The 23,821-nt window shown below is 39.8% G+C and overlaps 1 protein-coding gene across 1 annotated transcript in view; it reads right to left on the reverse strand.

The window, feature by feature from the left end:
* SNCA (synuclein alpha) overlaps positions 1–23,821 on the reverse strand; it is a 46,653-nt gene that overhangs the window by 12,484 nt on the left and 10,348 nt on the right. The window contains exon 4 of the mRNA XM_087962849.1: positions 22,500–22,645. Within this exon, the coding sequence (XP_087818975.1) occupies positions 22,500–22,645 (146 nt within the window). The remainder of the gene's footprint in view (positions 1–22,499; positions 22,646–23,821) is intronic.

Raw genomic sequence — 23,821 nt, forward strand, 5'->3', positions numbered from 1 at the left:
ATGTCCCACACCTTCATCATGTGCTTTCTCTACATATAATTAGGTGAAAATGCCAATGAGCATAAAAACCATTAAGACTGCATTGCCTGTCACTGGAACAAAATCAAAAAATCTGGAATGGACAGTGCTTATTTTAAACTGAGGGAGTATGAAACTTTTCTCATTATATTTGACAAAAAGCTTCACCTTTGTGCAAAAGGCCATTGTTTTGGGACTCCTTGCCTTCTCCTCCTCTTTTTCCACCTCAATCTTTGCTTCTATTTTTCAATGAACCTCAGTTTCTTGTTTTTATATGAATAAAAAACTGACCTTAATCTGAAGCTAACTTTTTACAATGGTGAGATTACCTGTTTTAGCATTCTAGCTACCCATGGTCACATTGACTGGGAAATCTGAAGTTTTTACTCCAAAATAACTACAGAGTAAGAGATTGGAGAAAACACATTCTCAAGCTAAGCTACAAAGTTCCCGCTGAAGAAAAAAACAGCCAGCCAAGTTAGGCAGTTATAAAATTCCCAACTGGTGCTAAATATCTGCATACAGTCAAAAGAAAAACTGTCCTCACCCCATTCTTAAGAGGCCCTTAAAGGGGGGTGTGCATAAGCACACCAGTGTGCCTACCATTCCTGTCTTATTGTCCCAATTTATCTGTATTTACTTCCTTTGTTTATATTCATACCTATACTTGTTATCTTGTACATGATTGACAAAAAAAAAGTTGAGCAAAGTTGATCTTAATCCTGATAGAGGAAGCAATCTGGAATTGGCTTGCCTGGGTTCAAGATTGAGTTTTATGCCAAGCCATGGTTCATTTATAAAATCATGGTTTGATAAACTGCAAACCTGGGCTCGTACATATTAAGCCCTAGTATGGTTAGAGGTGATATAAAAAAAGTAATAATTGACTGTTTTTCTACATCACATTAAATAGTAAATTACAATTTACAAAATTCATACAACACACTAAATCAAGTGCTCAGGGACCAGATTATATTTTAGGACAAAATAAAATTAGCCTCTGGAATAACCCTGATAGAAATTGATTTCAAAACATAAATATAAACTTCTGATCTCTTCTCACAGTGTGCTGGAGACAGGAAGAAGAGAGGAAAACTCACCATACTTGGTGTGAACTAACTTTCACACATGACTGAATCATTACCATAACCTAGAATATACCAGCAGTTTTTATCTCTGTAATCTCAGGCTAAGATCAGTGGGGGATAAAAACAGGACAAAACATTAATAGAAATGCATTTCCAAATGGCTAAGATTGCCTGATGTTCCCTGTCTGTCTGAATGTTATTTGCTATTATTTGTAATTGTGCTTCTCTATGATTAATGGGAGACAGTCTTTTGCAGAGAAAGGGGCTGCAACTTGAGCTAAATTGGGCCACACAACGTAGTGTTGTATGCTTGATTATACATTTATTAATGTCACCAGCAACACCAGTGTTTCATGCTGCCAGGCATGATTAAGAGTCCAACACATGAGGCATTCATTACCAATGTTTAAGGATTAAAAATTGTAAGGGTATTTACATCTAAATAGTATTTTCTTTTTTCAAAACTGCATATTAGTCTCCCAGTTTTGTATCTGGTTTTGTATTTGAGTGATGCAAATGGCTGAAAGTATCATGTAGAACAGGAGTGGGGAACTATGGCCCTTTTATGATTTATGGACTTCAACTCCCAGAATTCCTGAACCAGTGTGGCTGGCTTAGGAATTCTGGGAGCTGAAGCCCACAAGTCATGAAAGAGCCATAATTCCACACCTCTGATAGAGTAACAGAATGGTAGATTTGAACAACACCAGAGTTGTTTAGGACATAATAAAGAAAATTGGCTGGCTAGGAACCCTGGATCCTAACACTTTTTTAAAAAAATATGCCAGAATTTTTCTAATGGAGACAGCAGAGCTGTCCAATCCACTTTGTAAAGTTACATTTCATGACTTCTTTTTAAAACACACTTTCTTGCAAATAAGCCATTTTGTGTGATTTCTGTAATCTTCCTCAAGTTCTATGAAATTTCACAAAATAGCTAGAATCTGATGAAATTCTGGCAATTTTTTGAAAACAAACCTGCTTCTTATGGGAAGTAATACATGTTCAGTGATAGACTTCTCCTCCAGAAAAAAAGGCCTCCTTCTCCAAAATGTAGTAACAATTGCATCTGGCATTTCTAGAGTATTCCTTGCAAGACAACAAGCAGAGGAAAAACAAGGTCCATTGTAGCATGACAGTTAAGGTGGTGGACTTTGACTAAGAGACCAGTTGACAACTCCATCTGACCTTGCAGCTCTCTGGATGTAATGACTTCCCTAGTCTCTTCCCCAGATACCTCTCTAGATGTCAGCTGGGGGAGGATGAACCAGTTCCTGGCATGTCAAGAGCTGAGTTGATTGACAGCCCTGAGCAGCCAGCTGTGAGGGAATTGGCTGAAGCGTAGCTGCAAGCAGAACAGTCCTGAGGCTCTAAGTGGGGAAAGCATGCAGTTGCAGCCAGTCAGTGATGAGGAAGAGGAGCTGCATTCTGCACTGATCCAAGAACACATAGGACGGAGAAAAGGCAGGAGCAGAGAAGGTCAGCCTGATTACTCATGAGGAGGCAGCTTTGTCCCACTTGATGGGCTGCACCAGAAGCTGGCTATTTAGCACAGCAGACAGTCATCAGATGACTTCAGAAGATTAACACTAGAAATCTAAATAGGGTTAGATTTGATTAGTACTTAGACTTCTGAAGTCATCAGAAATAACAGCAAAGTGGAACAAGGCATTCTGTTCCATCCCCTGATAAATTAGAACATCTACATCTATGAGCCAGACTACTGCAGATTTATTTAAAAACCAGCACTACTACTAAGGGAAAAAATCTTGCTGTGTCTGAAGTGGTTTTCCTGTGGTTATTGACATTATTAGCTTCTTTCTCAATTGCTTCCATAAGTATTCTACATACATCATCCTCTACCTACTGAGATCTTGTTCAAAATTTATATCAGTTGGAAGAAAATGCAACACACAGTTGGAGAAAAGTACCTGTGCTGATTATTAGAATCCAGAGGGTTTTCAGGTTGCCTCTAAAATTGGTAAAACAGAGCAGACACTCAATACAATGAGTAAACAAGTGAATACTCTGCGTTTTTTCCCCTAATTTTTGAAGTTATACATTCACAGTTGGGGGCTATGCTGTTTAAAGATGGACAAATCAGCCTACATTTCTTCTGCCTTGAGATAGCTTAATTCTCCTGTTCTTATGCACAAGGCGTGAAGAACTTTTGTTTTCAAATTTTGAAATATATATATATATATCAAAACCAAACCAAACCTTCTCTTCCGGGACATAAATGAAACAGGACTGAACCCCTGATTGAATAGTACAGAATCTATCAGATTGGGAAACATCTTTGCTGAAACTTTACTCCTGACTTCTCAATTGCAAAGATTGAGTCTGTCATCTGCACCTCTGATTTGGTTCTGCAATCCAACAAGACAGACACAGACTTCAGAGAGTAATTAGGACTGCATAAAAAACAATTGCTATCAACCTGCCTTCCATTGAGGACCTGTATAATGCACAAGTCAAAAAGGGGGCTGTGAAAATATCTACAGCCCCTCACATCCCGGACATAAACTGCTTCAACTTCTACCCTCAAAATGATGCTATAGGGCACTGCATACCAGAACAACTAGACACAAGAACAATTTTTCCCAAAAGACATCACTCTGCTAAACAAATAATTCCTGCAACGCTGTCCAACAATTTACAAAGTCTGCACTACTATTACTATTATTATTAATCCTCCCATCCTTCCTTTCACCCATCTCCTCCCACTTATGACTGTATGACTGTAACCTTGTTGCTTGTATCCTTACGATTTATATTGACTGTTTCCTAGTATGATTTGATTGCTTATTGTACCCTATGACTATTATTAAGTGTTGTGCCTTATGATTCTTGACTCTTGATGAATGTATCTTTTCTTTTATGTACACTGAGAGCATTTGCACCAAGACAAATTCCTTGTGTGTCCAATCACACTTGGCCAATAAAGAATTCTATTCTATTCTATTTTGTTTCCAGTTCCTCTCTGACAGCAGGAACTGTTCACAATAACCCTAGCATGTACAATTTCCCAACAAGAAGCTGCAACCAACATGAAAATGCAATTATTAGCAATGACTCTCAGATAATTTAGGAGATGGCTTCTATAGCTTTAAAAAACCAAACATCATTCCCTAGGTCTCTATTAATAATGTAATAGCATTACTGAATTGGAAGGACTATTTCATGTTTCATCAATCAAAACTACAGGCATGAAAATCAAGCTTCCCAGATCACAAGTATGATAAGGGCAACCTAAGGATAATAACCATAGCTTTCTCTCCACCCAAGTAACATCTGCGACTAAGTTAATGAATACTGACAAGCTGTCCAGAATTATGCTGAAACACTAGCTTTTAAGATAATTGGAGGTATTACAGAACTGAAATTAGCTGTGTTGCTCCACACATAAAGGAGATCTATCAGCAGCCACTATTTATGATTGATATAAGCACTCTCAAATGTTCAAATTGTTTGAACAATGATGGAATATGTTTGGAATGGCCTTGCATGTGCTTTCACCAAAGGTTTTACAAGCATCTCTTGCTAGCTCAATAAACTCTTTAGAGCAGTAATGCTTCATAAAAATAAAAATAAAAACCACAAAATTGCCATGGCACCTATCTTGGATCACTTATCTTGAGGGTTATGGAGCCACATTCAGAAAATATCATTTTGACTCCATGCCCATGGAACAGTATAGTATTTATTAACCCATTAATATATGCCATTTCAATCCCAACATGACCCTAAGTATTTTTTAATCACAATCAGGTAAAAATAACTAAAAACAATGGAATAGAATAAGTAAAAAAATATGCGATATATATTGAAGAGGAGAAATAACAAAAACATGTCAAGCTTTCCAGGAGATTCAGGTAGTTCAAATGAGTATTAAAATTTATTGCAAGTTTAAGCTCTCTACAAGAATCAACTGGCTGTTAAGGGAAATGTATGGAGAGAGGAGAGACATTCAAGGTGGGCTGAACTTAAATCTCTTGCAGGACCGCAGGGATTTGTGACTTATAACATATTTGACCCCTCCATCAGGCTCAATCTGATCATTTCCTACATCCATCTCTCATCATGCAACAGAACACTTACTCCAGAATCTCTTGAAAGACCCAGAACTTTATGGCTTTATAGAAGCAGGAAGTGGTCACTGTCTGGGGAAGAAGTTATTTCAAGTTCAGAAGGATGCCTGTATACAAATTAAATGGGACTCTGATTCCAATGCCACCTCGACAGCCCAATACCAATGCAAAAGTAGGATAAACAAGATTGTAGCCTTAGTCCCCTCCAATAAACTTCTGTGCTAATGAACTCATACAGGCTCTCTCTAAATGTCCATTTACCTCCTGTGCTAAATCATGTTTTAACTTCATGCTTCTTTACACAAATGATATGACAATTCTTTCTTTAAACTAAGGTAGCCTTTGTCATTCCACCCAGGTATCAGGAAAATAATGTCAGGCCAAGGGACTGAAAATTAAATAACTCCAAAATGAAATTGCTAAGAGACATAGGCAGTATGAGCGAGAAATTAATGGTTTTCAAATCAAGCAAGTACAGATGTCCAAATACTTAGCTGGTCTCATCAATTCTTCTATTCTCTGGACACATCAAAATTATGAGGTCACAGATTGAGTTCAAAAGGCTGTAAATGCAATTATTACATTTTGCCAGCTGCAATGGGAATATTTTGGTTTCTGCTGCAATCAAGCTATTTAAAGAAAAAAAATTCTGAGCCTTTTGTTGTTCAGGGCTCAGTTTTGCATTGTTTTACTTTGAAGCTAGTTAATATTACTTAGAGCTCTATTGCAAATCCCAAACACCTTCCTTTAAGATAGAATTAGGGTTCTTCTCTGTAGCAGCCCAAAGGAGAATCTGCCACCTAAAATATTGGCTGACAAAATTCCCTCTTGACACTATACTTTTCTCTGCCTGGGGAAAAAAACTGATAGTAAAGATCTTTAATTTATTTTCTAATCTATTCTCCATGTTGCTTGGTCTCAACAGAGCTATGGATGAAGTCTAAAAAGGAATCCTTGTTCTGGAAATGCCAAATGAAGCACTACATTCCTCTATGTTTCACAATTCTATCCTTAATTTGCTTTATTTGTTCTATAGAATAGAATAGAATGGAATGGAATGGAATGGAATGGAATGGAATGGAATGGAATAGAATAGAATAGAATAGAATAGAATAGAATAGAATACTTTATTGGCCAAGTGTGATTGGACACACAAGGAATTTGTCTTGGTGTAAATACTCTCAGTATACATAAAGAAAAGGTACATTCATTAAGAATCAAGAATCATAATGTACAACACTTATAGGGTACAATCAACAATCAAATCATACTAGGAAACAGTCAATATAAATCATAAGGATACAAGCAACAAAGTTACAGTCCTACAATCACAAGTGGGAGGGGATGGGTGATAAGGAGTGATGAGAAGATTAACAGTAATAGTAGTGTACACTTTGTAAATAGTTGAACAGTGTTGAGGGAATTATTTGTTTAGCAGAGTGATGGCGTTTGGGAAAAAACTGTTCTTGTGTCTAGTTGTTCTGGTGTGCAGTGCTCTATAGCGTCATTTTGAGGGAAGGAGTTGAAACAGTTTATGTCCGGGATGTGAGGGGTCTGTAAATATTTTCACAGCCCACTTTTTGACTCGTGCAGTATACAGGTCCTCGATGGAAGGCAGGTTGGTAGTAATTATTTTTTCTGCTGTCCTACTTATTCTCTGAAGTCTCTCTGTGTGTCTTATTGGGTTGCAGAACCAAACCAGACAGTTATAGAGGTGCAGATGATAGAATCAATAATTCCTCTGTAGAACTGTATCAGCAGCTCCTTGGGCAGTTTGAGCTTTCTGAGTTGGTGTTCATTGTATTGTTTCACTTCTCATTTAGTCTCCAAATAAATTAAGCATGTTAGCATTGGCTTTAGAGACACCAAGCTTCTAGGAAGGACTGACTTTTTTTTGGTAAGTACTCTCCACCTTTCTTGTCAAAAGCACTGACTTTTTTTTTGGTAAGTACTCTCCACCTTTCTTGTCAAATTCTTCTTCCCAAAAATCATGTAGTTCAGTAACTCCTGGAACCTGAGCCCTCTTTTCTCATCCAAATAAAAAACAATAATATTGAAAACTGGTTTAAAACTGTTCTTCTGATGTGGGAAACATCGTAAAATATCTGAATTGGCAAATCCCAGTGAAATAGGCCCTCCACCCAAAACTTCCGCCTTCCCTAAAAGGCCTTGTTAGGGTTCAGGTGGCCAAGCTGACTGAGAATGATGAGAACGATGGTCCACTGAGATGTAGAAGAGATAATCATGTGGGGAAGGTTGAGCAGACTTTTTCTTCTGTAGTCCAAATCTATAATGGCTTTTGCAGCTAATAGCAATAGCACTTAGACTTATGTATCACTTCACAGTGCTTTACAATCCTCTTTAAGTGGTTTACAGAGTCAGTCTATTGCCCCCAAACAATCTGGGTCCTCATTTTACCAACCTCGAAAGGATGGAAGGCTGAGTCAACCTTGAGCCAGTAAGAACTGAACTGCTGACAGCAGTCTGTCAGCAGAAGTAGTCTGTAGTACTGCATTCTAACCACTGTGCCACCACAGCTCGGTTGCTAATTTAAACCATGATATTAATTAAATTATGGTATTAAAATATAAATAACATAGGTAAGAGGGAAGGATTGGCTGGTTCAGACATCATGTAGGCTGGCGATTCTCAACCTTAGCAATATATGAGCAGTCATGGTCATAAGTCTTGACTGTTCCATTTTTAAAATATTACCCCTCACAGTTATATCCCAAAAACTAACACATCAGGTTAGAACAGGGTTTGTCCATCTTAGCAGCTTTAAGATGTGTGGACTTCAACTCCCAGAATTCTCCAGCCAGCATTTTATGTATCACATATCAACCACTATGGCTGGATTATCCATTGTGCTAAACCATCAGGAGTTCATGAAATATATTAACCAGGACCTGTGTTATTCTCTTCTCACTTCCTTCCATGATGTGTGAATTTTTCATAAACTTGCAATTGAAGAGATAAATAAATGGGTTCACCTAAGAGTTTATATAGTTGGAATAAACTATTTTCCAAATGTCTTCATCCCTCACCTTCATCTCAGGCTATTGTTACAGAGGAAAATATGCCTGGCAGTGCCTATGTTGCAGTCTTGATAAAATGCTTAGTGTCGTACTGCAGCCATTTTGACTAATGATGATGGATATGGACTGTTTCCCTGATTTAGGCAGAGAACTGTTGGACTATAAATAATTGTCCAATTGTGATAAACTGATAAGCCTATGCAAAAAAAAGGCATACAATTTAGCCTGACTAATAAATGAGTGACCTTGTAGGGCAATTGCATTTTGTCATGGAGCAAAGATGCAAAATGCACAATTTATTGAAAGAACTTGAAGAGACAGATATGATTTTAACAATTAGCATTGCTTAACAGGCATCACTGCTATGTATTATGGAAATAATCTGTGTAGGTAAGATTACAAAAATTATTGTATTGTCAATGCTAAAAGAGTATTTATAGTAATGGGTGCAAGGCTATGGTTTTACACTTCTTGCTCTGTTAGAAAGAGAACAAAGTTCTGAAAAACTATCATTACTAATCCAATTTATAGCTTGCAATGAAAGGAAGTGCCTGAATACAGCTGATGTGATGCTATAGCACTGCTGTTTTTAATTGTTGTGTTTCTCTTTTCTACAGCTGGGGAAACAATTTTACAGAGTGAGAAATCAAGAATAACAGAATAACAGTGTGGGAAAAAACCTTGGAGGCAGGGGTGGGATTCTACTGGTTCTGTCCAGCTCTGTAGAACCGGTAGCTCTGAAGAGCAGCAGACATAGAACTGGTTCTATGTCTGCTGCTGTTTTGGCCCACCCGCCTGCCCGGGCTCTTACCTGACCTATATTTCCTGCTTTTTCAACCTCAGCTGCTTTGCGCGGCACAGCTGTGGTTGAAAAAGCGCTGTGCAGCGCTGCTCAGCTGTCCAGACAGCAAGCTGATGACGATTCACACACACGCGCAGCGAATCGTAAATCACTGAACTGGTAGTTACACCAGTCGGATCCCACCCCTGCTTGGAGGTCTTCTAATCCAACCTCCCGCTCAATCAGGAGACCCTATATCAGAGATCTCCAAACTTGGCAACTTTAAGACTTGTGCACTTCAACTCCCAGAATTCACTCCTTCCCTAAATCTTTGCTTATAAAACTGCAGTTATGCCCTAGATATTAGCACCATCAGTTGATGAGTTGATGCAAAAATAAAGAACAGCAGTGGTGGGATTCAAAAATTTTTACTACTGGTTTGGTGGGCGTGGCATGGCTTGGTGGGCGTGGTTTGGTGGGTGTGGCAGGGGAAGGATATTGTAAAATCTCTATTCCCTCCCCACTCTTGGGGGAAGGTTACTGCAAAATCCCATTCCCTCCCCTCTTCACTAACCTGGTTTCCAACAAAGGAAGACCCAACTGATCAGCTGGGACTCGGGAGGCAGATAATAGATGGGGGTGGGGCCAGTCAGAGGTGGTATTTGCCGGTTCTCCAAACTACTCAAAATTTCCGCTACCAGTTCTCCAGAATGGTCAGAACCTGCTCAATACCACCTATGCAGAACAGCCTTTTGAACCCTTCAATCCCTTATACTTTGAGCAAAACTTCCAGAATTAATCATATAGGCTATGAATTCTGATAGCTGAAGTTTCAACACATCTGGGCATCATGTTGTAGAAAGCTGAATCAAAAGAGCAGACATTAACATGGTTACCCAAACAAATTGATCTGAGATAAATTTCCAGGCAGGGAGATAAAAAGATATTTCTTTACATAGCTGACTTGAAGAATTTGATCTATCAAGATTTCATGATAATCTTTACCATGAAATTTAGAACATGGCCCTAGCCATATTAATTGCCATTAAATTAGAATTAGCCTAGTTAAGTGTATATTGGATTTGACTGTTAGATTTACATCCTGTCTATTGTTCAGTACTTCAAGGCTCCTTCTTCCAATCTTTTCCCCACAACCACATTCTCTGATTTATGCGTGACTGGCCAAAAATTACGCTGTGAGCTTCAGTGATTGGAAAAGAGGCTTGAAATGAGTCTAACATCTGCACCATCACATCATTCTGGTCTCAGCATACAGCTTCAGGTTATAAGTCTAACATCTGCACCATCACATCATTCTGGTCTCAGCATACAGCTTCAGGTTATAATTCTCTGCAGAGTTTCCAGATAGTAAGTTTTGATGAACACATTTTCCCTTCTTTTTATAGCTTGCTTTTAAGTTTCTTCAGATAGTCCCCTTTCTCCAGAAGAGAACTCTGAACCCTATTCCAGTTTAACTAGCAGATCGGGTAAGCAGACCAAAACTAAAATATTGAGGATTAATTTTGCTTGGTTCAAACAAGTAAATTTCAGAGCAAAAGAAATCGTTTTCAATCAAATTACTCTAGTAAAAAAAAAAAACACCTCCAAAAGCTAATCAAATCAGAAAAATATACAGGTGTAGGCTTTTATAGAGAGGTATCCATTAGCCATCAAAGTTTAGCGATCATGGTCTACACAAATTTCCTTAAGTTTCACTGAGGTTGGCATTTTCAGAAGCAAATATACATTCCAAAAGATTACATTATACACAAATCTTCTTTTATGCAAGAAAAGCACAAATCTCTTTCTTTCTTTTTTTTTTTTTACCATTAAAAAAAAAACAGTAGCGGATAGTTGCATTCTAAATTCCCTGATCTTGAATTCTGAAACTTTGAATATTCTTAAATGTGAACAAATGTTTAAAAATGGCTTATAATTTGCATGTTGTTTTTTAATAGATGAATTCCACATGGGAACTGAGGACAACATGTGCACCGATAAGATACAATTGTTTGGAAGTGGCTGCATTTTCTAGAAGTGAGAGCTAGTAGAACACGGCTGCAGTTGTCCTGGTTCTTGTTGGAATAAGGAGACATGTAAAAATTGCCAAGGGAACGTTGGAAGTTGGTGAAAATTAATTATAGTTTTAAATAGTTGCTGCATCATGTTATGCCTCTACCTAAATTTGAGTGACTTGTATTAGAATGGTGGTGTCAAACTCGATTTCATTGAGGGGCACATCAGGGTTGTGTTTGATCTCGGAGGGGCACAGGGGAGGCATGGCCATAAGGGGCATGGTCATCTTGATGTCACTCATGTCAGGGGCACCTGTGGCAGCCCAAATGATCTGCCAATCTCCATTTTTGGCTGGGATGGCCTCCTGCAACCCTCTGTCAGTGAAAATGGAGCTTGGGAGGGCCGGAAATTGGGAGGCCATTTTTGCTGGCAGAGGCACGGCGGGCTGGTCCTTCGATGTTCCCAGGGCAGCCCCATGGGCCAGATCTAAGCATCCTGGGGGTCAGATTTGGCCCCTGGGCCTCGAGTTTGACACCCCTGTATTAGTGTCAGTAACTGACTAAAAAAATAATAATGAAGGAGACATGTTTGCATAAAAAATCCACATGACTGATGCTATGGGGTAGCCAACTTTGGGAAGATTACTGTGGTGAAAAAAATGGTAATACATCTTAGAATGAATTTTGTGATCGGTATAAACAGATTTGCTTGCCTGGTTAGACTGTTGTCCAAGTGACCACCCTGGAAGGGAAATGCAGGTAGTTCTGGACTTACGACCACCATTGAATTTTTATTGTTGCTAAGTGAAACCTTTGTTAAGTGCATTTTGCCCCCTTTTACAACTTTTCTTGCCACTGTTGTTAAGTGAATCATTGCATTTATTAAGTTAGTAACACGGTTGTTAAGTTAATCTGGCTTCCTCATTGACTTTGCTTGTCAGAAGGCAGCAAAAACTGATCACATGAACCCCTAGGACACTGCAAGGGTCATAAATATGAACCAGTTGCCAAGCATTTGAATTTTGATCATGTGATGCTGGGGACACTGCAACAATCGTAAATGTGAAAAACAGAAGTCAGTGCTGTTGTAAATTTGAACGGTCACTAAATGAACTATTGTAAGTCAAGGACTACTTGTATAGTTTTGTAGTGGGTTAGGGTTAGGGAAGAAATCAACATTTGCTCCTCTTTCTACTAGAAGAAATGGCTTCTATTCATGCATAGACATTTTTGCATTGAATATACGATAATTTAACAGCGTTCTTCATTGAAGCGGGTAAACAAAACCAAAAAACTGCTCCCTTGACCCACAGTCCTCTCTGAAATCCTCCTTTGTGAAGACAAAATTACAAAATAACTGAATTCTCCAAAGTGAAAAGTTTCTTACAATTTTTTATCAATCTTTCCATTGAATCGACAATAATGTGATTGCCTCCAGATTTTGAGATCTGGACAATGCACCATTTAGAACTTGTTCGTGTTCTTCAACAAGCCAGTGCATGTTCTATATGAACAAAAGGGACATTCACAATGAACTCAGATGGCCTTTAGTCACTTTTTCTAACAAAGTGACTATATGAGAGATTTCTCATATGGTTATTTATGGCATTCAGCTGTGTAGGATGTAGCATGTAATTTCTTTTTTGCAGTGCTGTTCTATACTGAATAATTTACCAAGCAATCTTTCAATAGCCCCACTGGAAAACATTACTCTTTTAATCATTACCACCATTTTAGGAAACATGACAGCTTTGGAAGTTAGAAGGCTACCTCCTATGACTCTGTTTTACATGAAGGATCACCCAGCTCCTGCTTCCATGAGATGGAGATGGAGATCTGTGGCCTTAATTCACAAACAGCAGACATCACTAGTATAGTACCTTCTGGAGTTTCACTGGAGTTTCAACTCCCAGCCTCCTCAAGCAAGCTAGCCAGTGGCTATTCTTGTTGGAAATTCAGGAAGTTGGAGTCCTACTCTAGCACACTTGGAGAGCACCTGGTTGGAAAGACAGTACTATGGAGTACTAAGTCATAAACTGGCACAAAATTCACTTAACAACTGTCTTGCTTAACAACATAAATTTTGGGCTCAATTGTCATAAGTTGAGGATTTTATTAGAAAAGCAATTTTTTAATATTTGACTATGCTGGCTAAAGGGGGTTGCTTGAAACATCTGAAAAGTTTCCAAATGCCAGGTAGCAATCTGAGAGATATTTATGGAAAACTTCTGGCACATTGGATTTGTCTTCACATATATTTTATGTTCATATACCTGGGCTTAAAGTTTCCATTTATCCTGTTGTAGAGTCTTTGATTTTGTCTATTACCTCCCAGCACCTATCTATTACAGTGGTGGTCTAATGAGGCATTGGCTTTGGCCAAGCATAATGAATTAAGGGTAGGGGGGAAAAGAGTGTGAATAGTACTCACAGAATTTCTGGATAGTTAAGTTAATAGACTTTTGTGCTTCTTTAAACTTCAAAAGCACAATAGGAGGACACACACATGCAAATGGCATTTGAAACTGAGAGGAAAGGTCTTTCAAAATGGTACCAGGAAGTGTACTGCACTGTGAAAATTAATGGATTGGCTTCCTGCCTTTGATTTCTACCAGTAATCCCATTCCCCTGAGCCTACTTCACCAGTTTCGGCAAACAAAGAACAACAGTTCTGAAATGGAACCATTCCAAGTACTCAACAACACACCAAGAATTCAACAGAAACACTGATGAAAGCAACCTTGATAGGAAATCTACAAAATCATATCCAGGAATCATGAAATAATGACATCCATTACAGCTCTCACCAATTATGAAAAGGAAATAAGGAGGACAATAAAAGCTCACCAAACAGGAACACAGGGGTGGGCAATTATGGCAAATTTACGACCTATGGACTTCAACTCCCAGAATTCATGAGCCAGCTCTAATTATATCATTGAATGGCTGTTCTTGCCATTCCCCACTTTTGCTTAAACATGTGCAGATATTTAAAACAAATAGGTCATACAGAGCTTAGTTGATCAGTTCCCCAATAGTAGCAGATGATGAGAATACAAAGTGGGTTTTTTTATTTACTTATTTATGAGGCTGAGAGACCACCCAAATTCAAATGACTCAGGGCAGCTGACATCAAAAATAAGAAAATGGAAATAATATCTAGGAAATCCCATGGATATGAATAAATACGCTCCCTCCAAATAATAGCATTTGTAGCTCAGGTCCCCAAACACCAGGCCGTGGCCTGGTACCAGGCCACGGCCCATTCAAAACTGGGCCACACAAGCAGCAGACATGTGCACTCAGGGTTGGGCTACTAGGGACTAGCCAAGATTCTGTGCAATTCGAAGAACCCCCAAATCCCACTCCTGGCTGGCCCTGCCCACCCCTCCCCTCCCCGGAGTCCCAACGCAGCCCGTTTTGGATGCAGATAAGTGCAGGGCGCGTGTGGAGGCTCAGGGAGGGTGAAAATTGGGCCTCCTGGAAGTTTGGGAAGGCTGGAAATGGGCCCATTTCCGGCTTCCAGAGGCCTCCGGAGCCCGGGGAGGCTGTTTTTGCCTTCCCGGAGGCTAGAGAAAAGTCTCTGGAGACCGGGGAGGGCGAAAATACCACCACGCCATGGTACAGGAGGCCGACTAGGCCACGCCCACCATGGCCATGCCTACCCAACAACCGAGCAGAGAACCCTTTGCTAAAATTTTTGAAGCCCACCCCTGAGCGCACTCATGTACATAGCTCCACTTGCACGAACAATGGGCATTTGCGCTCGTGTGTGGAGTTCCATTTGTGGAAGTGGCAGGCGTGCAGGCACACTGCTTGTAGAAATGGAGCTGTGCCCATGAACACACTCGCCTTGCACGGAACTATCCCCTCCCCCCCATCCACTGCTGCTGGTCCACAAAGTTGGAAAGAAAGCTTGGCAATTGCTGATTTACAGGGCTCCACAGGTACCTTATCTCTAAGGCTAGGGGAATAAGATTTAAATCCTTCCAGAATATCATCAGGGTGGGAACAACATGGATCTCTAGGTAAAGGTAAAGGTTCCCCTCTAGGGGGCGGTGCTCATCTCCATTACAAAGCCGAAGAGCCGGCACTGTCCAAAGATGTCTCCATGGTCATGTGGACGCCATGACTAAATGCTGAAGGTGCACGGAACACTGTTACCTTCCCACCAAAGGTGGTCCCTATTTTTCTACTTGCATTTTTACATGCTAGTTTGGCAGAAAGTGGCACAAGTAATGGGAGCTCACTTCATTACATGGTGTTAGGGATTCAAACCGCCAAATTGCTGACCTTTCTGATTGATAAGCTCAGCGTCTTAGCCACTGAGCCACTGCATCCCTATGGATTTCTAGGGAGGCATTATTGTAGAAGGCAGATGTAATGCACTTGCTGATCCTAATAAATGTCCTGTTTGATTGAAGGGATTCAAAGCCTAAGTTTTGTTCTAAATTGCTATTCTAGCTGAACCAAGCAAAATTGTATTAAAATTATTTCTAGTACTTAAGCACATTCATCATCCATTTTCTATTCCTAAAGTTCATCTTAAAGAACCCCATCCTTTGAGAGTATTAATGCTTCATTTCCCACAAACACATATTCATCTTCTTCTCTAATTGATATTTGTTATTGTTATTTGATTTATGTTCTGGAAATCTAAATCATGTGCATGACACCTCTGATGAATTTGTATGCAGAAATAGGACTAAAATAACATGCTTTTCTGAATAAGTTCCATTAAATATAATGGGACTGTTTTTGTACAAAATCTTAAAGCTGGATTCCAATTACTTAATTTTAAAATATAAATTAAGACACAGATAGACTGCTGGTTATAATGTGTCATTTGTGGGAAATGAGTTTATTCTGAAATAAATGTTCAGAATTATAAATGTGATTCATTCTACAAAGGCTATTTCCATAACAACAATCAGCATAATATCAAAAAAGAAAACATCAGATTTTGATCAGGGAAAATAAACTAAATTGGCAATAATTTTGTTGTATCTACTAAAGATTACAAAATAGCGCAGAGCTTTTTAAGAACTGGAGGCTGGCAACAGAAATATGGCTGCTTATTAAAGCCATGATTTTATCAAGCTACAGATTAAGACAATGTTGAAATATATAACAACTATGTAGTATCAAATACAGAATCCTATTAAAGTCCAACCTTTGACTTTTAATAGCTGGATTTTATATTTTTTCCCCTAAATAGGAGACAGTTATTTTCTTGTTTGTTCTACCAGCAAGTTTCAGAAAACCTTTGGTGCAACTTGACTCCCCATCTTTAAAATAAAGTTTTTTCCTGTAATGTCAATATACAGCACCCCTGGAAAATTTCATCTACCATTTTAGCTTCAGCCCAGAGAAAATCACATGTCCGAAAAAATAAACTGCACAACAGTCTTCTCAGAGAACACTACAACCTGCAAAACTCATTGTGTAGGAGGTGGAAGGAAAAGCGCTAAATATGCATTAAATCTTGTGAATGCTCTTCACACAACTTGCCCTAAAAATATATGCTAATTTTCTGACTTGCTGACTTGCTAAATGTTGCCTTACTGAAGGGCATATGACTATATTTACTTACCTGGGAAAGTCCAACTGAAATCAGTAGGATTTACTTTTGAGTAGAAAGACCAGGGGTGTCAAACTTGCAGTGTCATGTTGTTGTCACGTGATGTATCGTGACTTTTCTCCCCTTCGCTAAACTGGGGAGTGGGTGTGGTCAGTGCGTGATGCATCTGGCTCTCAGGCTGCAAGTTTGACACCCTGAGATAGACTATAAAATGCGACCAGGGTAGACAACCTAATGGTCTCTAGATCAGGGGTCTCCAACCTTGGCAACTTTAAAACTTTAAGACAAAGCTGGCTGAGGAATTCTGGGAGTTGAAGTCCACAAGTCTTAAAGTTGCCAAGGTTGGAGACCCCTGCTCTAGATGTTTTGAATATCAGCACCAAACCCTTCCCTCTGATCCAGCAGTGGGATCCTAGCTGTTCCACTACCAGATTGGTGATTTGCATGCATGTGCACCTAATGCACGTGTGCAGCTTTCCACATACCAGCTGAGGCCTGCAGCACCTATCAGCTGAGACGATAAAGAAGAGAAAAGTGCAGGGGCAGGTGGGAGGGACAATCCTGCGCTTTTCTCTTCTTTCTCCTGTCAGCTGATGTCGGAGGCTTTTTTCCCTCCTCTCAGCTGATCATTGGAGGCTTTTTTTTTTACTACCGGTTCAGCCGAACTGGTGGGAATTTTTGCTACTGGTTCGGTTGAACCAGGCCGAACCGGTAACATCCCACCACTGCTCTGATCATATTTCTTGGGACTGCTGGGAGTTAAAGATCAAGTATTGGGAGATGGAAGACACTTGCCTCATGACACCTTGTAAATGTGGAGAAACCATTGTGTTGTAAGAAAACTCGTTTTCTTGAAGCTGTAACAGATGGAGGCATTCATTTTGAACTGCTACTCTTACCCCACTAATTGGTTCTCATCTCCTGAATGGCTATCTGTTCCTACTTAAGGGGTCTCTCCTTAAAGAAAACAGTTCTCTTTTTGGGAAGGGAAAAGGTGCAAGTGACAGGGATTGACAGGAAGGTAAGAAGAGAACCCATAAGAGAATGCAAAAACAACAATGTTTGTGTTTCCCAGGCATTTAACAAGACTCGTTTGACCTTTCGGCTCTTACAATGCTTCATTCTTGACAACTGGCAAATTCTCCCGTTTTATCTTTAATTAGACTGACAAATTTGCATGCCTACAGGCAAAGTCTGAGTTCTCTCTGTCGAATGTCTGACTTACCCACTTCTTTCTTTTCGAAGTATCTATCATAACTCTAGCCACCCAGGCTTGGTTGAAGGATGGGTGTGAAATGTTCTACGTAAATATAAATGTTCTACATAAATAAAACATAAATAATAGGTAACCTATTCTATTATCTTATCTGAATATTACATAACTCCTAATATTCAACCATAGAGGGTCAACATTGGTAAAATTTGCTGCTCTCTTTGCTTACATAATTTTACCAGCTTTAAACACTATACACCTTAACACGTGAATAAGAGAGAGCATCAGTTCCCACTAATTCACTTTAGGCAGCCAGAAATATTGAAAAAGTTGAGCTGGCAACTGTGACCCTTATCCATATAAAAAGGGGGTGGGGTTTTGATTGCATAGTCATGACCACCATTTGACTTTTTGATGCTGACCCCCAAAGGTACATCTCTTAGGCAACATCTGTTTGGGTTGGTCCTAGAACCTGAGGTGAAGGCTATGGAATATTCTCATTTTTTTCACAGTGGATGTACTCTTCCATTTCTCTCATAAAAGTGGCTCAAATTGGCTCAAATTCACTTATTCCTATAAACCAAAGTATAACCACTTATTCTCTATAGTTCTATCATTGTGGTGGGGCTTTTATTGTCTATTATCCCTTGGTTAACAAAGACAGACGCTGCCTCTATATCTGTTTTTCAATAAGCCTTGTTTGTAGGACTGTGTGCTTGTCTGTATTTATTAAAATATTGGAGGAACAAAAACAGAAGGATCAGAATCTTCAATAGACTAATCCAGTGTTTCTCAGCCTTAGCAATTTTAAGATGTTGGCTGAGGAATTCTGGGAAGTTCAGACATCTTGAATTTGCTAAGGTGGAGACAAACAGGTCTATCTCATCATCAACCATAGCTACGATCACGAACTCTTTCAGACAAAGTTGAAGGTTCTAAAATGTTATACTATGATTTAAAACATCTTCCCTATCTTTGAAATATGCAGAGCCTTCAGATGTTAGGAGATCACTTTTCCTTTACCCCAAGGTCTGGATTGGGTTAAAAAAAATATTTCAGCCTTTACAATTCACAATCTAATAGAGAGTTCCCCAACCTTTCTGGGTTGGAGTGAGGAGGGAGTAGGGAAAGAGGGAATGGTTTTGTTGGAAGGGTAGGCTCATGTGTGTGCACTGATTGCTCCAATTGGTGTGCAACACTCATGCTGATGCTCGTGCAAGTGGGGTTGTATGCACTGGCCAGCTACTCACACTGGAAGCCAATGAACCCATGTGGACACCTGTTGTTCACACAAATGGGACCATGAGCGCCCATGGCAATGCTCACATGAATGGGTTGCGAGTGCCCACGCAATTGAGGTTGCGAGCGCCCGTGACACTCACGATGACACTTATGTGAGTGGGGCTGTGTGTGTGTGTGCACCGGCCAGCTACTCACACACCAATAGGTCACAGCCCATTAATGGGCTGCGGCCCACAGATTGGGGACCCCTGATCCAGCACATCTGTCTCCAAACTCAAATTTACAACCTGTTATGGATAATCCCTAGATTTGTAATCCTAACACATAAATTGCAAGCACTGACAGCACTTTCCCAATGTTGTTGGACTGGTGCCCAGCAAGTTTAAAGATGTGAATGGCTTCCAGGTTTGTGCTATTGGGAATTGAAAACTATTTTTCATTTTTGAATCACCTTTCCAGCAGATGTCTTTTCAATTTATTAGAGGCATGAATCCCTCTATATTCCTGGAAACATATTTAGTTCTTGTACTTATTTAAGTTCCTTTCATTGAGTTTTCTAAGGCTATATATTAAAGGAGAGCCATTAAAAAAAAAGACTTGAAAGATGTGGACAATGAAACAAGTGCTTACTTACATCTACTGAATGCCTGTATTAAACTATTATGATAGGCACATTCAAAAGCTGTCAGATGCATTTATTTTAATTCAATGAATCATATCATAAATGCATGCTGATGTGGGCTGAACAAGTACTTAACAATAGATTAATGATTGTAAGCCGGTTGTATTTTAAATAAGAATTAAACAATGGCTCTTCGAAAAGAGGAAGAAACCCCCACCGCTACCATTTCAGATTGAGTTCAAATGTGATAAATTATGAAACTGATATAGTATATTTTAGGAAGCTGGTTCTTCAAACTGAATCTCAAAATTAGGGACTTTTAGGCAGAAACAGATGTGAAAGGAACACCTATTCCCAATTTTGAACCTTTAAATATAAAATAAAAATTGAAGAGCATGGAGATGAAACAAAAGGGTCAATTCAATTAAAGATGTGTGGTGTGAAGTAGTAAAATCCCAATATTGATTTCCATCGATAGTGAAAACTAAGCTTGAGAGTGTTGCATTTTCACTATCTTTGCTAAACAGCCAATGAGGTTTCAAAAAGCTTTGGAGGAAGAATGAATGAAATCTCCTTTCTGATGGATATAGAAAGATATCTCCAAGCAATAAAACATTGTGGTTTCTTCCTAACAGCTTTTCATCAGAAACCCCAGGGATTTGCTACATGTTAGTTGTAAATGCTTCTAAGTGGCTTATATACCAAAGCACCTTTTCCATGCAGTCTTTAATCAATATTTGTTTTCAAAAACTTGAAAGGGAAGTACAAAAACAATCCTCTTAGACAAATGATTTACTATAAAAGTCTTCTTAAAAATATTTATCCTAGGTTAAAGCAGCAAACACTACTTTTTAATTGTCAGCACTGCTATTCACTTTCTTTGTAAACCATAGAATGAGAACAGATGCTTGAAATGCAAAAATATGCCAGTTTCAGTCCCTGGAACATCGTGTTAATATGGATTGAATAAATGTGACCAGAAAGGCTGCTCCCTGGCCTACACCTGGGATAATTGCTGTCAATCAAAAGAAACAAGGTAAGATTAACCCAGTGGTGGGATTCAAATAATTTAACAACCGGTTCTCCGCCCTAACGATTTCTTCCAACAACCAGTTCACCAAACTGCTCAGAAAGTTAACAACCGGTTCTCCCAAAGTGGTGCAAACTGGCTGGATCCCAACACTGGATTAACCCATCAAACATCCAGACTTCATAAATGGTATCTATGTTTCTATACTTCAGTAAACCGAAGATATTAGGCTAAGGCAGTGGTTCTCAACCTGTGGTCCGTGGACTCCTAGGGAGGGTCACAATGTTGCCTTAGGGACCCATGAAGGTTTGAAGAAATGTTATGATTTAAATCTTGAGGTAAGTCTTGGGAATACGTGGTCACAACAGGTATTTAAAGGGGCTCCACGGTGATAATTGCTAAGCTAGGGCAAAACAGATGTAGGTTCCAATCCATGTTTAGCCTTGACATTTTCAGATGTGATCTTGGAACAGTCCCCTTATTACACTACACAATATTTTGGTAGTCAGGTGTTGCCTTTGACATTTTGAGGAGAACTGAAAGCTGTAGAGATGGGGCAGTGAGGGCAGGAGCAGACCAAACACATAGGCAAGGGTGAAGAGAGGGGTGGGCTTCAAAAATTTTAGCAAAGGGTTCTCTGCTCGGTTGCTGGGTGGGTGTGGCCATGGTGGGTGTGGCCTAGATGGCCTCCTTCACCCTGGTGGGGGAGGGGCTTTTTTGCCCTTCCAGGGCTTCAGAGGCTTTCCTCAAGCCTCCGGGTGGGCGAAAATGGCTTCTCTGGGCTCCAGAGGCTCTCTGGAAGCCAGAGACTTCACCCCATTTCCGGCCTTCCTGAATTTCCGGGAGGCCCGTTCTTCACCCTCCCCAATTCTCCACACTTACCTGCATCTAAAACGGGCCACGTGGGGACTCCTGGGAGGGGCAAAGCAGGATGGGCGGGGCCAGCCAGGAGTGGGATTTGGAGGTTCTCCGAAGTATGCAGAATCTTAGATAAGGGTTCTCCTGAACCCCTGTGAACCCCCAGCAGCCCACCCCTGGGTGAAGTTTTCTGGTTGTCTCCCATTCTGATGATTTTGAGGGAAGATCTTTTTAGAACAGAAACAAAAAAACTTTGTATCTGAAGGTTTGACGCTATAGGTTTGCTTACTTCCTGCCTCAAAGTGGCAGAAAATCATAACACGGTATTTTAGACAGAAGAGGCACAAAAGGAGCTTGGAGATTGTAAGTAGGTTTGCCCAGAATTGAAAAAGAAAGCACTCAAGCCCTCCTTGAAGGATAATGGTTTGATGCACCTACTATGTCATCCTGAGGTTTTGCATTGTGCTTATCCCTCCAGTGAATGATGAGTAACTGAGCCAAGTAGGATGTAATGGTAGGAAGTAGCAACTAGCAATAACACTTAGGCTTATATACTGTTTTACTAAGCGGTTTACAGAATCAGCATACTGCCCCCAACAATCTGGGTGTTCATTTTACCCATCTCGAAAGGATGGAAGTCTGAGTCAACTTTGAGCCTAGTGAGATTTGAACTGCCAAATTGTAGGCAGCCAGCAGTCAGCAGAAGTAGCCTGCAGTACTGCATTCTAACCACTGCGCCACTGTGTCAGTAACCAATATAAACAATGATTTCCCATATTTCAGTGGGTTTAACCTACATTATAAAGAGATAGCACAGAAAAACGGAGCAAGTGCCTTTCCAAAATCAAAACCAACCCTAACACAGAGAGAAAATACTCCATTTGAAATCCATTTTTTACCAAATGTCTACAGCTCTACCAACCTGTTTGCCCAACTGATCCTTCTTGCCAAAGCCAGTGGCTGCAGCAATATTTCCAGCGCCTTCCACCGTCTTCTGGGCTACGGCTGTCACTCCGGTGACAACAGCTCCCCCTACATTTGACACTTGCTCTTTGGTTTTCTCAGCCACTGTAGGGAGGTAAATGTCAAAGGTAAGAGAGGGAGAAAATTTCTCAAGTGTCTTTTTCCAAGTCCAACTTACCCTACAGTATACAATTTACTTTGCCTCTACTATACAATTACGCATGGGTTTTCAAATTTTAATTTGAAAAACATTGTTAACAAATATATTTATTTAAACTACCAAAATAGTCTTCCAGCTGGAGCTTCTGGCAGGATAATGCTTGCTTAAATATGCAAAGAATGCTCAGCCCATCTGAGCATTGCAAAACTAATCCTGTGTTCTTTCTATGTAGTAGCTGTATTTTTTCCAGATCATAAAAGTGTGCAGTACCAATTTTAAAAAATCTTATACGGTTAGTTCCAAAAGCCATTAGTAGATAATTCAAAAGAGGATGAGCACCTATAAAAGTCAATGAGTCTTTCTAAACAAAATTGAAAAAAAAACAAAACCACCCTGAAATGCTTTAAGTGGTCTCAAAGATGAAAGGAAGGGAAGATAATTCTTGTGGATTCCTCTTTTTCTTCCCCACCGTAAATATCCCCAGAAGGACTAAAATACCCCACCATTGTCATTTGATGGCATTCTAATCTCAAACTGACTTAAGTTGTGCCCGCCAATGTTTGTACACTGCTTATTCCCGGTCCACTTGATGGATGTTGATCAAATGAGTTGGCCATACAATTCCCATCTCATGATGTTTACGGACTGCTGTTTTACAAAAGCTATACACCAGGGCTGTCAAACTCCCAGCCTATGGGCTGCATGCGTCACACACTGGCCATGCCTGCACCCGGTTTAGCAAAGGGGAAAAAAGTCCTGATACATTATGTGATGACATGAGTTTGACACCCCTGTTGGCCCCGGATGCTTACACTGACAAAACTGAACATAAAATATACCTAAGTGAATTGAATCTGCTTCATATAATCAATTCAAATATACCCTGTTCCCCCAAAATATGACCTACCCTGAAAGTAAGTCCTAGCTTGATTTTTACATGTGTGCCCAATAAAAGCCCTACTCCCAAAAGAGCCAGCGTTGTCCGAAGACATCTCTGTGGTCATGTGGCTGGCATAACTAAATGCCAAAGGCGCACGGAACACTGTTACCTTCCCACCAAAGTGGTTCCTATTTTTCTACTTGCATTTTATATGCTTTCAAACTGCTAGGTTGGCAGAAGC

Source organism: Notechis scutatus, chromosome 4, assembly GCF_049901735.1.
Source record: "Notechis scutatus isolate UNSWTSFEM ecotype Mainland chromosome 4, rNotScu1.2, whole genome shotgun sequence".
In the NCBI taxonomy this organism is placed as follows: Eukaryota; Metazoa; Chordata; class Lepidosauria; order Squamata; family Elapidae; genus Notechis; species Notechis scutatus.